We start from the raw sequence: 16382 nt of genomic DNA on the forward strand, positions 1-16382 counted from the left end.
CAGCACCCTCTGAGTGAAAAACCTCCTCATTAGGTGCCCTCTAAACCTCTTACACCTTACCCCACTCTAATTTTCCCCACAGATTCATCGAAGTAGGTCCTTCACCCAATTAGGTCCCCGCTGATGTAAACCAGTCCTTTGCCTGCAACTGTCCTATATCCCTGTTTACCAGGCGTTCGTATCCTGGGGTCTACAAACCCCTTGGTTCATTGTAAGGGTTAGGAACCGCTGCTCTAAACATATCCTATCCATGTTAATGTACCCGCCTCTACCACTTCCTCTGACAGCTCATTTCACCTATTGACCATGCTCTGGATGGAAGAGTTCCTCTCCCCTCTCACTCTTAGACCTATACCCTATTCTGGAAAGAAGACTGGGAGCCTTGAGCCCATGATTTTATGCACCTCTATAAGGTCACCCCTCTGCCTCCTACACTCCAGTGAAGTTAGTCCCAGCCTGCTTAAGTTTCCTCCATAACTCAGTCTCCCAGAATCCAGCAACATCCTCATCAATCTCCTCTACATTCTTCCCAGCTGCATGACAGCAGGGTGTCTGAAACTGAACACGATATTCTAAATGCTGCCTCTCCATCATCTTATACGATTGCAAAACATCCCAACTGCTTTACATACCATTTCTATAGAGAGCAGTTTTCTATTACCTCCCCTATCTATGACTCTCGCAATTTCGTACACTACTTCCAGATTCTTCCCTCCCACCCCCGCCATTCCAGGGAATCTAAACCATCCAGTCTCTCCTCATAACTGAAACACTCCATCCTGGTGATTCTCCTTTGGAATCAGAGGAAACACTTTCTTCCTATTGTGACCAGAACTGCACCCAGAATGCCAGCTGTGGCCTAGCCAAAGTCTAATAAAGTTGTACCACAAGGGAGTAGGCAAACATGAGACCTCCTCTCTCCAGCCTCACTCCACTGACAGCACAGGAACAGGGCCTTCAGCTGACACAATGCCCTGATCCCTCCATTCTCTGCACATTGACCTGTGCGCTTGTGTCTCCCTGCAGATGCGGAGGCTGATAACACGAGGAGAGTGGCAGTCCGAGCAGCAGGACACTATGAAGACGGGCTCGTCGACCAACAATAACGATGAGGAGAAGTCACGGCAGCTGGAGAAGGAGAACAGGGAGCTGGAAAAGATCATTGCGGAGGTGAGGGGCAATCAGCGTAAGCACTGCAGATTCGTAACTCCAGAGCAAACTTTATAAGGCGATAGAGCATTGTCAGTAGTTTTGGATCCCTTATCTAAGAAAGGATGTGCTGGCATTGGAGAGAGTCCAGAATGTTCACAAAAATGATCCCAGGAATGAAAGGACTAACGTGTGGGGAGCTCTGAGTTTCGAAGAATGAGAGGCGAGAATGTTTCCATTAGTGTGAGAGTCCAGGATGAGAGGGCACAGCCTCGGAACAGGAACAGATGAGATGAATCTGTGGATGCAGAGGCCAAGCCATTGGGTATATCTGAAGAGGAGGTTCCTATATTCTGGATTAGCATGAGTGTCAAAGGTTACGGGAAGAAGGCAGGAGAATGGCTAGAGAAAATAAATCAGCCAAGACCAAATGGCAGAGCAGCTTCGATCAGCCAAACTGCTTCATTCTGCTCCTCTGTCTCATTGTCTCATCCCCCTTTCCCCCACCTCCACAAAACCTGGCTCCATCCTTCCATCATCCTTCACCCTCCTCAGTCCACCAAACACCCAACAGCCCCTATCCCACCACTCCCCTTCTCTTCTCTATACCAGATATCTCTATATGGGATAACTCCCCTCTATTCTCTATACTGGATATTCCCCTCCCTCCTCTCTATACCGGATATCTCCCCTCCCCTCCCCTCTCTATACCAGATATCTCCCCTCCCCTCCCCTCTCCTCTCTATACCGGATATCTCTATATGGGATAACTCCCCTCTATTGTCTATACTGGATATCCCCCTCCCTCCTCTCTATACCGGATATCTCCCCTCCCCTCTCTATACCATATATCTCCCCTCACCTCCCCTCTCTATAACGGATATCTCCCCTCCCCTCTCCTCTCTATACCGGATATCTCTATATGGGATAATTCCCCTCTATTGTCTATACTGGATATCCCCCTCCCTCCTCTCTATACCGGATATCTCCCCTCACCTCCCCTCTCTATACCGGATATCTCCCCTCCCCTCTCTCTATACCGGATATCTCTATATGGGATAACTCCCCTCTATTCGCTATACTGGATATCCCCCTCCCTCCTCTCTATACCGGATATCTCCCATCCCCTCTCTCTATACCGGATATCTCTATATGGGATAACTATTCACTATACTAGATATCCACTCCCTCTCTATTCCAAATATTTCCTCTCCCCTCTCTATACAGGATATTCCCCCCCCCCTCCACACCTGATATCCTAGCAACCTATCCTAGGTCTCATTGGAACCTATAGGCCTGGATAGAGTGGATGTGGAGATGATGTTTCCAATAGTGGAGACTAGGACGAGAGGGCACAGCCGTGGAATAGAGGAGAGGAGGAGGAATATTTTTCTGGTCAGAGGGTAGTGAATCTGAGGAAATAACTGGCACAGACTCTGAGGGGACCAAGTTATTGCATATATTTAAAGCAGTGGTTGATTGGTTTTTCATTAGTCGAGGCGTCAAAGGTTATCGGGAGAAGACAGGAAGATGGTGTTCAGAGGGAGGGATAGTAAATCAGTCATGGAATGGTAGCGCAGATTCGATGGGCTGAATGGCCAGATTCGGCGTCTGTGTGTCACAGTCTAATGACTAAATGTTGAAATCACTTCGGCCTGACTCTCTTCCTCCGATGCAGAAGGAAGAGCGGATCTCTGAACTGCGGCAGCAGCTCCACGAGCGACAACAGCTGAGGTCGCGGAGACGGCCCTCCGGCGCGGCCAAGGAGACACTCGCCGACAATCACTACGGCAACTCGGCGGGGACAGTGCCCTCGCTCTACCAGCCCCACATGCCCCTAGTCAAGTGCCTGGTCTCGTCCGAGCAGGGCAGCAAGCTCGGCAGGAACAACTGCGAGGGTAGCAGGGTCCACCTGCTCTACAAGTGACGGTGGGGCCCGGCGTGGCGGCAGGTCCCGGAATCAATGGCGCCCCTCGGCTAGAGGGCCCGGCGAAGCTCAGCACTGGTCAGGAAATGATTGGACTATTCACTATCTCCCACTCACTCAGAACCGGACCGAGACGTCCAGTCGAACCCTCCCAACACCAGCCACAACCCCAGAGCACGCCCGCGGCTGTGGTCGACTGTTAACATGCAGGGTTTAATAAAGTGGAAATGAGTCCTCGTTTTTTTTTCATGTTCAAAGCAAAATTAGGAACCCCGCCCCGTTTACAATCATGTGTTAACCTTGCAATTGATTTCTATAACTGAGGAACTATGTGTTTACGATGCAACTAACCCATAAAGCCAGAGGATTGTCCCCGTTTTACAAAGTTGCTGATCCACAATGCTGACCGAGTCTCCCCTTGTTTGCGAATTAAATGCCCTGTAAATCCTAAGGAACCGTCCCTGTGCTTACCCGCTTACTGACCAGTGTACTAGACAATCTGTGCCTGTGTTTACGATGTAACTTTTCCGTAAAACCAGAAAAAATGCCCCAATGTTTACAGTGTAACTTATCCATAAATTCGGAGGAACTGTCCCTGTGTTTATGATATAACTAAACATATATCCAGAGGAATATGTCCTTGTCCTTACTGGCCTGTATGCCACCTCCATATCCATCCAGTCGCCAGCCTCCGCAGCGTACAGGAGGGCCCCTTTGAACACGCTTCAACCACTCTCGTTTTCCCCTCTGCTGTTGGGATCATCGCCCCATACCCACATTCTTTCCGAAATCTCTTGCGAAATGATGCGAGGGTGGGAGTGAAAGGTGTTCAGGGTTGAATCCCTGTCTGTTCCAGGAGTAGCCCTGCCCTTTCTGGGCCGTGTCGGGTCTTTCTGGTGTTGCACCTCTGCCATTGACTCTGGGGAACGAGAACAGGGACGATGTTGCCCCCTTGTGGGTTGTGGTTGTAATTGAAACGTTAACTGTAACTACATCTGACTTGAGTATAAAATTTACCAAGGACTTCACTACCCCATGTGGGTTGTAGTAGTAATTGATACGTTAACTGTAATTACATCTGACTTATGTACAACATTTATGAAGGACTTCTCCAGATTAGCTCGCGGCCGGATTTAGAGTTACATTCAGAGAATCTCCTCAGTTTTAATGTTACACTGTCAGGGTGACCTTATAACTTTGGTGCAGACTGATGCAGTAAATTTTATGAATGATCTGCCGTCCTCTCCCCATCATCCAACTAGGGCAAGAAGAAAGCAAAACCCGCAGATGTTAGAAAGCCTGAAACAAAGCCAGAAAGGTAGATAAGCGCCTTCCTCTAGCACCGGACAGTGCCGAGTTCAGCGTGGAGCCCTGGGGCTGCGACACCTCCAGTCGCCGTAGGTTTCATCTGCAACAGAGGGGTGGCGTCAGGAGACCGGGGTGAGAGTGGGGGTGGAGGTTTACAGCTCAGGTCATTTCTGAGAAATGGTTACTTCATCCTGTGTAAGACCATATCGTGAAGGGAACACAGGTGAATCAGTGCGGTCAAAGACTCACCTCCGAGGGGAGATTTAATGAAGATCCCCCCCCCCCCACCACCGTGTCCCAGCTGGGAGAGGAACCACCCAAAGGAAATGTATCGACTCAGCTCTAACAGTCTGGGTGGGTTGTGAAATGTGGGCAGAGTGGGAGGGGGGGGGCTGCAGATTGGCACCAACACACCCAACCCGTCGATTTGAATTTGGCAATACACAAGACGAGGGAGGGGGGCAAAAAGCACCCGTTCTCGCCCTTAGTGCCCCCTGTTCCCCCCCCCCATTGCAGATCTGCCTAAGCGTTAGAATGTTACCTGTCCCATCCGATTCTCGTTCGCGCCGTCTCGGACCGTACAAGCTACCGGTTGTCAGGGTGGGCCCACCAACCTGGATCGTTCCGCATTACAAAGTGAGTGGTGATTGTTTCCCATGTTGTAACTCGCACTGACCACTTAGAATTTGCACTCACAAGATGCATGGATGGTTTCATTCACTGTAGCCAACAAGGATGTGTTTATAATAAAAGTGTTACCCTCTATTCTGTTACAGTGGCTTGAAGTTCCTGGTGTAGTATTAATAACAGCCAGAAAGAGGCAGGACTCTTAATCATGGTCTAAGTAACACTGGGACACAAGACTACAGGCATTGGTGTTCTGACTGACTACAACTAAGCCACACAGAAGCTGGAACTGAGAATATGAAAGTCTTTATTCATAGAAACATAGAAAACCTACAGCACAATACAGGCTCTTCAGCCCACAAAGCTGTGCCAAACATGTCCTTACCTTAGAACTACATAGGCTTACCTATAGCCCTCTAATTTTCTAAGCTCCATGTATCCATCCAGGAGTCGCTTAAAAGACCCTATCGTTTCCGCCTCCACCACCACCACTGGCAGCCCATTCCACACACTCATCACTCTCTGCATAAAAAAAAACTTACCCCTGACTTCTCCTCTGTACCTACTTCCAAGCACCTTAAAACTGTGCCCTCTCATGCTAGCCATTTCAGCTCTGGGAAAAAGCCTCTGACTATTCACACGATCAATGCCTCTCATCATCTTATACACCTCTATCAGGTCACCTCTCATCCTCCGTCACTCCAAGGACAAAAAGCCGAGTTCACTCAACCTATTCTCATAAGGCATGCTCCCCAACCCAGACAACATCCTTGTAAATCTCCTCTGCACCCGTTCTATGGCTTCCACATCCTTCCTATAGTGAGGCAACCAGAACTGAGCCCAGTACTCCAAGTGGGGTCTGACCAGGGTCCTATATAGCTGCAACATTACCTCTCAGCTCTTAAACTCAATCCCATGATTGATGAAGGCCAATGCACCATATGTCTTCTTAACCACAGAGTCAACCTGTGCAGCAGCTTTGAGTGTCCTATGGACTTGGACCCCAAGATCCCTCTGATCCTCCACACTGCCAGGACTCTTGCCATTAATGCTATATTCTGCATCACATTTGACATACCAAAATGAACCACCTCACACTTATCTGGGTTGAACTCCATCAGCCACTTCTCAGCCCAGCTTTACATCCTGTCAATGTCTCACTGTAACCTCTGACAGCCCTCCACACTATCCACAACACCCCTAACCTTTGTGTCATCAGCAAATTTACTAACATCCCTCCACTTCTTCATCCAGGTCATTTATAAAAATCACAAAGAGTAGGGGTCCCAGAACAGATCCCTGAGGCACACCACAGGTCACCAGCCTCCATTCAGAATATGACCTGTCTACAACCACTCTTTGCCTTCTGTGGGCAAGCCAGTTCTGGATACACAAAGCAATGTCCCCTTGGATTCCATGCCTCCTTACTTTCTCAATAAGCCTTGCATAGGGTACCTTATCAATTCCCTTGCCAAAATCCATATAGACTACATCTACGGCTCCGCCTTCATGAATTTGTTTAAATAAGGAAACAGCATCCGCAACCCTCTAATCCTCCGTAACCTCCCATCCCCATTGATGATGCAAAGATCATCGCCAGAGATTCAGCAATCTCCTTCCTTGCTTCCCACAGTAGCCTGAGTTACATCCCATCTGGTCCCAGTGACTTATCCAACTTGATGCTTTCCAAAAGCTCCAGCACATCCTCTTTTCAGTCCACTGCAAGTCATCCCTACAATCGCCAAGATCCTTTTTCCATAGTAAATACTGAAGCAAAGTATTAAGTACCTCTGCGATCTCCTCTGCTTCCATACACACTTTTCCACTGTCACACTCAATTGGTCCTATTCTCTCACGTCTTCTTCTCTTGCTCTTCACATACTTGTAGAATGCCTTGGGTTTTTCCTTAATTCTACCCACCAAGGTCTTCTTATGGCCCTTTCTTTCTCTCCTAATTTCATTCTTAAACTCCTTCCTGCTAGCTTTATAATCTTCTAGATCTCTATCATCATCTAGTTTTTTGAACCTTTCATAAGCTCTTCTTTTCTTCATGACTAGATTTACAACAGCCTTTGTACACCACGGTCCCTGTACCCGACCATCCTTTCCCTGTCTCATTGGAACATATCTACACAGAACCACACGTAAATATCCCCTGAACATTTGCCACATTTCTTATGTACGTTTTCCTGAGAACATGTTTCCAATTTATGCTTCCAAGTTCCTGCCTGATGGCCACATATTTCACCTTACTCCAATTAAACGTTTCTCTAACTTGTCTGTTCCTATCACTCTCCAGTGCTATGGTAAAGGAGATAGAATTGTGATCACTATCTCCAAAATACTCTCCCACTGAGAGACCTGACACCTGACCAGGTTCATTTCCCAATACCAGATCAAGTACAGCCACTCCTCTTGTAGGCTTATCTACATATTGTGTCAAGAATCTTTCTTGAACACACCTAACAAACTCCACCACATCTAAACCCCTTGCTCTAGGGAGATGCCAATCAATATTTGGGAAATTAAAATCTCCCACCAGAACAACCCTGTTATTACTTCTTTCCAGAATCTGTGTCCCTTTCTGCTCCCCGATGTCCCTGTTACTATTGGGTGGTCCAAAAAAAAAAGCATGCAATAGAGTTATTGACCCTTTCCTATTCCTAACTTGCACCAAAGAGACTCTGCAGACAACCCCTCCATGACTTCCTCCTTTTCTGCAGCTGTGACACTCTCTCTCATCAACAATGCCACGCCCCCACCGCTTTTGCCTCCCTCCCGGACCTTTCTGAAACATCTGAAGCCTAGCACTTGAAGTAGCCATTCCTGCCCCTGAGCCATCCAAGTCTCTGTAATACAGCAAACCTTCAGGAAAGATAGTCCACAAGAATCTCACTCTGCTGACACAAATGTTTGTGTGCCTCTTAAACACACCAATAACAATAAACTCTAACGAAGGGTCTCAGCCCAAAACATCAATTATTTATTCCCCTCCATAGATGCTGCCTGGCCAGCTGAGTTCCTCCAACATTTTGTGTGTGTTACTTTGGATTTCCAGCATCTGCAGAATCTCGAGTTCATAATAAACAATTAACTAGTTTCAATGGTTATAACCACCTGCTGAACTTTAGCATCTTGAATATAGTCAGTTAAATTTGCAGAATTGCGTATTAACAATGGTAGCACATCCCAACTAGTAGAGTATTCAAAGGGCAGAATATTCAATTCTGATGTCTGTTCCAAAAGCTTCTGAGTTCAACAGAGAGTTCCTGAATGTATGTCCATGATCTTCTGTTGCTATAGCCCATCCACTTCAAGGTTCAACATGCTGTGTGTTCAGGGATGGTCTTCTGCACACTACTCTTGTAGTGAGTGGTTATTTGAGTTACTGTCACCTTTCTCTCAGCTTGAACTAGTCTGGCCATTCTCCTCTGAACTCTCTCATTAACAAGCCCTGATCTTGTTCTGAAGATTTCAATGTTCAACAATTAACATCGATGTTCATCTAATGTTTTGATGAATATTGAGCCCTGATGAAGGGTCTCAGCCCAAAACATTGACTATTTATTCCCCTCCATAGATGATACCTGACCCACCAAGTTCCCATAGAATGTGTGCATGCCTGCCTCACCCACTTCCTCTGGCAGTTCACTCCGCAATTGAATCAAGTTACCCCTCAGGTCCCTTTTAAACTTTCACCTTAAACCTCTGCCCTCTGGTCTTTAGTTCCACTTCTCTGAAGACTGTGTGGAGCCTCATTGTTTTATACACTTCTGGAAGTTAACCACATAATGTCCTAAGTTCCCAGGAATAGAAGTGTTATCATGCCCAACCCTCCTTATAACTCAGGTCCTTGAGTTTTGGCTTGATGCTGGTAAATCTCTGCCCTCTCTCCATTTTGATGATAGCCGAGCAGCCAAAACTGGAGCCAACACTTGAACTGCAGTCTCACCAACATCTTGTACAACTGCAACATAATGTCCCAAGACTCTTGTAAGCGGAACAAGTGCTACACCTGCCCTTACACTTCCTCCCTCACCACCATTCAGGGCCCCAGACAGTCCTTCCAGGTGAGACGACACTTCACCTATGAGTCGGCTGGTGTGGTATACTGTGTCTGGTGCTCCCAGTGTGGCCTTTTATATATTGGTGAGACCCGACGCAGACTGGGAGACCGTTTCGCTGAACACCTATGCTCTGTCCGCCAGAGAAAGCAATATCTCCCAATGGCCACACATTTCAATTCTACATCCCATTCCCATTCTGATATGTCTATCCATGGCCTCCTGTACTGTCAAAATGAAGCCACACTCAGGTTGGAGGAACAACACCTTATATACCAGCTGGGTAGCCTCCATGAACATTGACTTCTCTAACTTCCGTTAATGCCCCTCCTCTCCTTCTTACCCCATCCCTGACATATTCAGCTGTTAGTTTTTCTCTCTCTTTCTGCCCGTCACTCTGCCTGTTCTCCATCTCCCTCTGGCGCTCCCCTGCCCCTTTCTTTCTCCCTAGGCCTCCCGTCCCATGATCCTTTCCCTTCTCCAGCTCTGTATCCCTTTTGCCAATCACCTTTCGGACTCTCAGCTTCACCCCACCCCCTCTGGTCTTCTCCTATCATTTTGCATTTCCCCCTCCCCCTCCTACTTTCAAATCTCTTACTATCTTTCCTTTCAGTTAGTCCTAATGAAGGGACTTGGCCCAAAACGTCGACAGTGCTTCTCCCTATAGATGCTGCCTGGCCTGCTGTGTTCCACCACCATTTTGTGTGTGTTGTTTGAATTTCCAGCATCTGCAGATTTCCTCGTGTTTACTCTATTCTCAATGTTCGCTGATGGACAACATGCCAAACTTCTGTTTAAGCAACAGCGTCATGAAGCCTTCTGCCCATGGGGGATGACGGTTCTCTCCTCCTCTCCCGAGATCTCTGGTTAACCAATGCCCTCTCCCTCTGAGCATCTCAACACTTACTGAACTCAGGTGCGATGAAGATTTGCCAAATGCTCCATAAAGAAAGAAATAAGACAAATCTTCTGAAATAAAAGAAAAATAAGGAAGTATTTGAACTCAATGTACCTACAGTGCGTATGGCATGATACGTCTGGATAGCAGACAATGTTTTTCCACTGCATCTGGGAACACACGTCAGTAACAAACCCAACTCGCTGCAGTGGTACCCACCAGATCAGCCGTACACAAGTACATTGAGTTCAGATTCAAGTATTATTGTCATCTGACTGGAGGTATATACAACCAAATGAAACAACAGTCCTCCAGACCACAGTGCACTGCGGTATATTGCATGGTACACGGTACCTGCAGAATATAGTGTTTTCACTTTCAGACAGTGCAGTGCAGGCAAAGTCTAAGGGCTACAGTGAGGCACTGAGATCAAGAGCTCTCCTTTAGCGTACCAGGTCCATTCGAGAGTCTGATAACAATGTGATTGAAGCTGTCCTTGAGCCTGCTGGTATGTGTACTCAGGCTTTTATGAATTTTCTCCCCAGGGGAGAGGAGAGAAGAGAGAATGCCTGAGGTCAGAACGGGGGCCTTGAAAACATTGGCTACTTTCCAGATAAATTCTCAGTACACAATAACTAAACCACAATTTTAAAAATCCACTGTTACTGCTTCAGCTTGATTGAAAGAAACCCTGATATGGTCTGTGAGAGATTCTATAAAAGACTTCAGCTGAGCTGGGAACTGGAAAATCCAATTGAATCCAAGGACAAGACAAAGTCAAAGTGAATTTATTACCAAAATATGAAAATATAATGAGATACTACCCTGAGATTAGTTTCCTTGCAGGTATTTACAGGAAAATAAACACATAACAATAGAATTTCTGAAAAACTACACAAACAAGATTGACAAACAACCAATGCGCAGAAGACAAATTGTGCAAGTAAGATAAATAAATAAATGGTATTGCACGTATATGTCACCATAAAAGATCCATTTTCTTGCAGGCATTTACAGGAAAATAAAGAAATACAGAGTAATTTATGAAAAACTACGTATATAAATACTGACAAACATCCAACGTGCAAAAGAAGATAAATTGTGCAAATTAAGTAATAAATAAATAAGACTGAACATGAATTGTAGAGTCTTTAAAGGAGAGTCTACAGGGTCTGAGTTGTGGTGAGTGAAGTTTCTCAGCCTGGTTCAGGAGCCTGATGGTTGTGGAGTGATTACCATTCCTGAACCCAAGGCTCCTGTACCTCTTGCCCAATGGCAGCAATGAGAAGACAGCATGGCCCGGATGGTGGATGCCACGTTCCTCTGACGGTGCTCCTTGTAAATGGGAATGTATAAATGGGAATTTAACAATAAAGCCTGGTGTTTGAATACAGTCCACCTTACCTTGCGGGTTTCGGCAGATTCTTGCTTGGAAGCTGCAAGATGCATCACGAAAACACAACAGATCAATTTCCTGGCAACTTCAGACCTTCAGCATCTCCCAGAGCTGCTCAGAAGTTCAGTCCCTCCATCATAAACCAGAGTCAGGTTTCAGTTCTGGCATTCCTGGGCTCAGGTTTAATGTCGTGGGCACAGATAGCCAGGGTACAGATGATATGAAAGTTAGCTTTTTGCAGCAGCAACACAGTACATTACAAATGTAATTTAACATAAATTTAAATTAACATGCAGTATGTTATACATTATCTTACATGACAGAATATACACATCACAAATGGAAGAGAGATATCTGAGGGTTTTTCAGGCCAGTTCAGGAACCTGATGGTAGTGGAGAAGAAGGTGTCGTTGAATCTCGAGGTTGGGAATTCAGGCTCCTGTACCTCCTGCCTGATGGCAGCATCATGAAGAGTGCATGTCCTGACGGTGGGGGGCCTTCCAGAATCATGCCCCCTGTAGATATCCTCAGTGGTGGGAAGAGCTGTTCCTTTGATGGAACTGGCTGTTCACATCCCATAACCCCTTGCATTCCCATGCATGTACAGGAACACAGGTTATCCTTTCTGGCTAATTCTGAGCTGTCTTCCCAGAAATTCTTCCCTGTGTTGTGTCAAGTATTAACCCCTTCCTTTCCTCAGTGTTTAAGTGGTCAACAGACCCGCAAGAACAGGAATCGGCTCTAAGTAAGTTTCTAGTAACGATTGTCTTTCCCTATCGGTACAGGTCACTGAGCCAGTGACATTAATTGTGAGAGATATGGGAACTCTGAGAGACCTACAGCCTCCCTGATAACTACATCTGCATGAGGTGCACTGAACTGCAGATCCTTAGAGACCATGTTACAGAATGGGAGCAGCAGCTGGGTGACCTTCAGTTCATATGGGGGAACGAGCAGTGCAAGACAGAGGCCACAGGGAGGTAGTCACTGCTCAGTTATGGAAGGCAGACGCATGGGTGACAATCAGGAGAGGGAACAGGAACAGCAGTCAGTACAGAGCATCCCTGTGGCCGTTCCCCTCAATAATAAGTATACCACTTTGGATGCCATTGGGGTTGGTGTGGGGGATGACGGATAAGGTGCAGAGACTGGCTCTCTGGCTCTGTGACTCAGAAGGGAATGGGGGTAGGGGGAGAAAGGAGAAGATTGCACTCGTGATAAGGGATTCTGTCATTAGAGGAGCAGACAGCAGATTCTGTGGACATGAAAGAGACACCCAAATGGTATGTTGCTTTCCAGGTGCCAGGGTCAGGGATGTCTCAGATCAGGTTCTCAGCATAAAGGGGGAGGGTGAGCAGCCAGAAGTCATGGTACATAAGATCATAGGAGACGTAGGATAGAAGTAGGCCATTTGGCCCATCAAATCTGCTCCACCATTTAATCATGGCTGATCATTTTTTTCCTCCTCAGCCACACCACCTGGCCTTCTCCCTGTAACTTCGATGCCATGTCCAATCAAGAACCTATCAAGCTCTGCCTTAAATACACCCAACGATCTGGCCTCCACAGCTGCCTGTGGTAATAAATTCTACAAATTCACCACCCTCTGGTTAAAGACATTTTTCTGCGTCTCTGTTTTAAATGGACACCCCTCTATCCTGAGGCTGTGCCCTCTTGTCCTAGACTCCTCCACCACGGGAAACATCCTTTCCACATCTACACTGTCTAGGCCTTTCAACATTCCAACAAGCTCAGACCCACAGCTATCAGACGTTCCCTGTAATGATGACCTTTCATTCCCAGAATCATCCCTGTGAACCTCCTCTGAACCTCTCCAAGGCCAAACACATCTTTTCTAGCTGAGGAGCCCAGAACTGTTCACAATACCCAATGTGAGGCCTCACCATTTCTTTGTACAGCCTCAACATCACATCCCTGCTCTTGTATTCTGGACCTCTTGAAATGAATGTTGAACTTACATTTGCCTTCCTCACCACCGACTCAAACTGCAAGCTAACCTTTAGCATGTTCTGAACAAGGATTCCCAAGTCCCTTTGTATCTCGGATTTTTGGATTTTCTCCCCACTTAGAAAATAGTCTGCACATTTATTTCTTCCACCAAAGTGCATGACCATGCATTTTCCAACACTGTATTTCACTTGCCACTTTCTTGCCCATTCTCCCAATTTGTCTAAGTCCTTCTGCATCCTACCTGTTTCCTCAACACCATGTGCCCCTCCATCAAATCTTGGTAACAAAGCCGAAAACAAAGTAGTTTCAAGTTCCTCGGTATACACATCATTGATGATCTCATCTGGACTGTACACACTAGCTTTGTGGCAAAAAAAGCACAACAGCATCTCTTCCACCTCAGGCGACTAAAGAAGTTTGGCATGGTCCCCAAAATCAAGACCTTCTACAAGGGCATCCTGGCTGTATCACCAACTGGTACAGGAACTGCACCAACTTTGATCACTGGGCACTGCAGAGAGTGGTACAGACAGCCCAGCACATCTGTGGATGTCAACCTCCCTCCACTGAGAACATTAATAGCAGGAGGTGCAGAAAGAAGGTCTAGAAGATCATTGGGGACATCAGTCATCCCAACCATAAACTGTTTCAACTGCTTTCGTCTGGCTAACGGTTCTGCAGAATTAAAGCCAAGACCAACAGGCTACAGGACAGCATCTTTCTACAAGCCATTACACTTTTAACTTCACATGTCTGTACTTCGCAATGGAGTCATAATGCAAAGAGCTTTACACTCTCACATTGAGGGATGGATGTAAATAAATTCTAATCTATTCCATCTTCTAAATCATTGACATACAGCTTAAAAAGCCATCCCAACACAAACCTCTGCAGAAGACCACTAGTCACTGGCAGCCAACCAGAAAATGATCCTTTATTCTCACTTGCTGCCTCATACCAATCAGCCAATGCTCTAACCATGTTAGTAACTTTCCTGTAACACCATGGGCTCTTAATTTATTAAGCAGCCTTAGTGTGGCACCTGGTCAAAAGCCTTCTGGAAGTCCAAATATACAACACCCACTGCATCCCCTTTATCTATCCTACTTGTAATCTCCTCAAAGAATTCCAACAGGTTCGTCAGGCAGGATTTTCCCCAAAGGAAACCATGCTAACTCTGTACGATCTTGTCCTGTGTCACCAAGTACTCCATCACCTCATCCTTAACAATTGACTCTAACATCTTTTCAACCACTGAGGTCAGGCTAACTGGTCTACAATTTCCTTTCTGATGCCTTCCTCCTTTCTTAAAAATAGAGTGACATTTGCAATTTTGCAGTCCTCTGGCACCATGCCAGAGTCCAAAGAATTTTGAAAGATCATTGTTAATGCCTCCACAATCTCTAGCGTTACCTCTTTGGGTGCAGTTCTAGTCTGGGTGACTTATGTACCCTTAGGTCTTTCAGTTTCTTGAGCACCTTCTCCCTTGTAATAGTAACTGCGCTCACTTCTCTCCCACACACCCTTCAACATCTGCTACATCGCTAATTGTCTTCCACAGTGAAAACTGATGCACCATACTCATTTAGTCCATCTGCCATCTCCTTGGTCCCCATTATTATTTCTCCAGCCTCATTTTCTAGCGGTCCTATACCCACTCTCATCTCTCCTTTATTTTATTTTTTTTTAAAACAGACTTGAGAAAAGCTTTCACTTTTACTACATTTAGGTACCAATGGCATAGGTAGGAAAAAGAAGAAGGTCCTGAAGAGAGAATACAGGAAGATGGGAAAAGCAGGAGCTCCTGGGTAGTAATCTCTGGACTGCTGCCTGTGCCATGCACCAGTAAGGGCAAGAATAGAATGATTTAGAACATGAATGTGTGGCTGAGGAATCGGTGCTGGGGCAGGGTTTCCAATTTTTGGATCATTAGGATCCCTTCTGGGGAAGATGTGATCTGTACAAAAAGGCTGGGTTACACCTGAAACCGAGGGGCACCAATATCCTCGCAGGCAGGTTTTCTGGAGTTATTTGGGAGAGTTTAAACTAATTTGATGGGGAAATGGGAGCTGAGGACAGGAAGTTGTTATACAAGTAGATGCAGCGTTATGAGACTGTGAGGAAAGGCGTGCAGATGACAGGGCAAAACTGTAGTCAGTGGGATGAGTTGAAGTGAATTGTGATGAATACAGGACTGAAGGCGTTATGTATGTAGTACAAGGAATAAGGTAGGTAATTTTGTAGCACAGAGATTGGCAGGTACAATGTTGTGGGTGTTGCTGAGACACGACTGAAAGAAGATCATAGCTGGGAGCTGAAAATCCAAGGATAGACCTTGTATGGAATGGACAGGCAAAAAGGCAGAGGAGGTGGGGGGTTCTGTTGGTAAAAGCTGAAATCAAATCCTTAGAAAGCAAATGATATCGGATCAGAAGATGTAGTATTCTTGTGGGTAGAGTAAGGGGGTAAAAGGTTCTGATGGGAGTTATATAGAGGTCTCCAAACAGTAGCCAGGATGTGGGATGCAAATTACAACAGGAAATAAAAAAGGCATGCAATAAGAGCACTTCTGCAATAATCAGACGTATTTCAATATGCATATAGATTTGGAAAATCCGGCTGGTGCTGGACCCCAAGATAGAGAGTTTGCCGAATGCCTACGAGATGGATTTTTATAGCAGATTGCGATTGAGACCATCAGGAGAAAGGAATTCTGGATTGGATGTCGTGTAGTGAACCAGATTTGATTTGTGAGCTTAAGGTAAAAGAGCCTTTAGGAAGCAGTAATTTAATATGATTGGAGTTTAGAGGGAGAAGCTAATGCCAGATGTTTCAGTATGACAGTGGAATAAAGGGAATTTCAGAGGCATGAGAGAGTTGCTGGCCAAAGTTGAATGGAAGGGGATACTAGCAGGGATGATGGCAGAACAGCAATGGCTGGAGTTTCTGGGGGCAATTCAGAAGGCACAGGATAGATATATCCCAAAGATGAAGTATTCTAAAGGGAGGATGAGGCAACCGACAAGGGAAGTCAAAGACTGC

General features: G+C 46.1%; 1 protein-coding gene across 1 annotated transcript in view; it reads left to right on the forward strand.

Annotated features, from left to right (window-relative positions):
* The window catches only part of gabbr1b (gamma-aminobutyric acid (GABA) B receptor, 1b), a 322306-nt gene extending 317175 nt beyond the window's left edge, over positions 1-5131 (forward strand). The window contains exons 22-23 of the mRNA XM_059969200.1: positions 1027-1170; positions 2828-5131. Of these exons, the coding sequence (XP_059825183.1) occupies positions 1027-1170; positions 2828-3076 (393 nt within the window). The 3' untranslated portion in view covers positions 3077-5131. The remainder of the gene's footprint in view (positions 1-1026; positions 1171-2827) is intronic.
* Positions 5132-16382: the final 11251 nt, after the last annotated feature.

Source organism: Hypanus sabinus, chromosome 5 (genome assembly GCF_030144855.1).
Source record: "Hypanus sabinus isolate sHypSab1 chromosome 5, sHypSab1.hap1, whole genome shotgun sequence".
Classification (NCBI taxonomy): domain Eukaryota; kingdom Metazoa; phylum Chordata; class Chondrichthyes; order Myliobatiformes; family Dasyatidae; genus Hypanus; species Hypanus sabinus.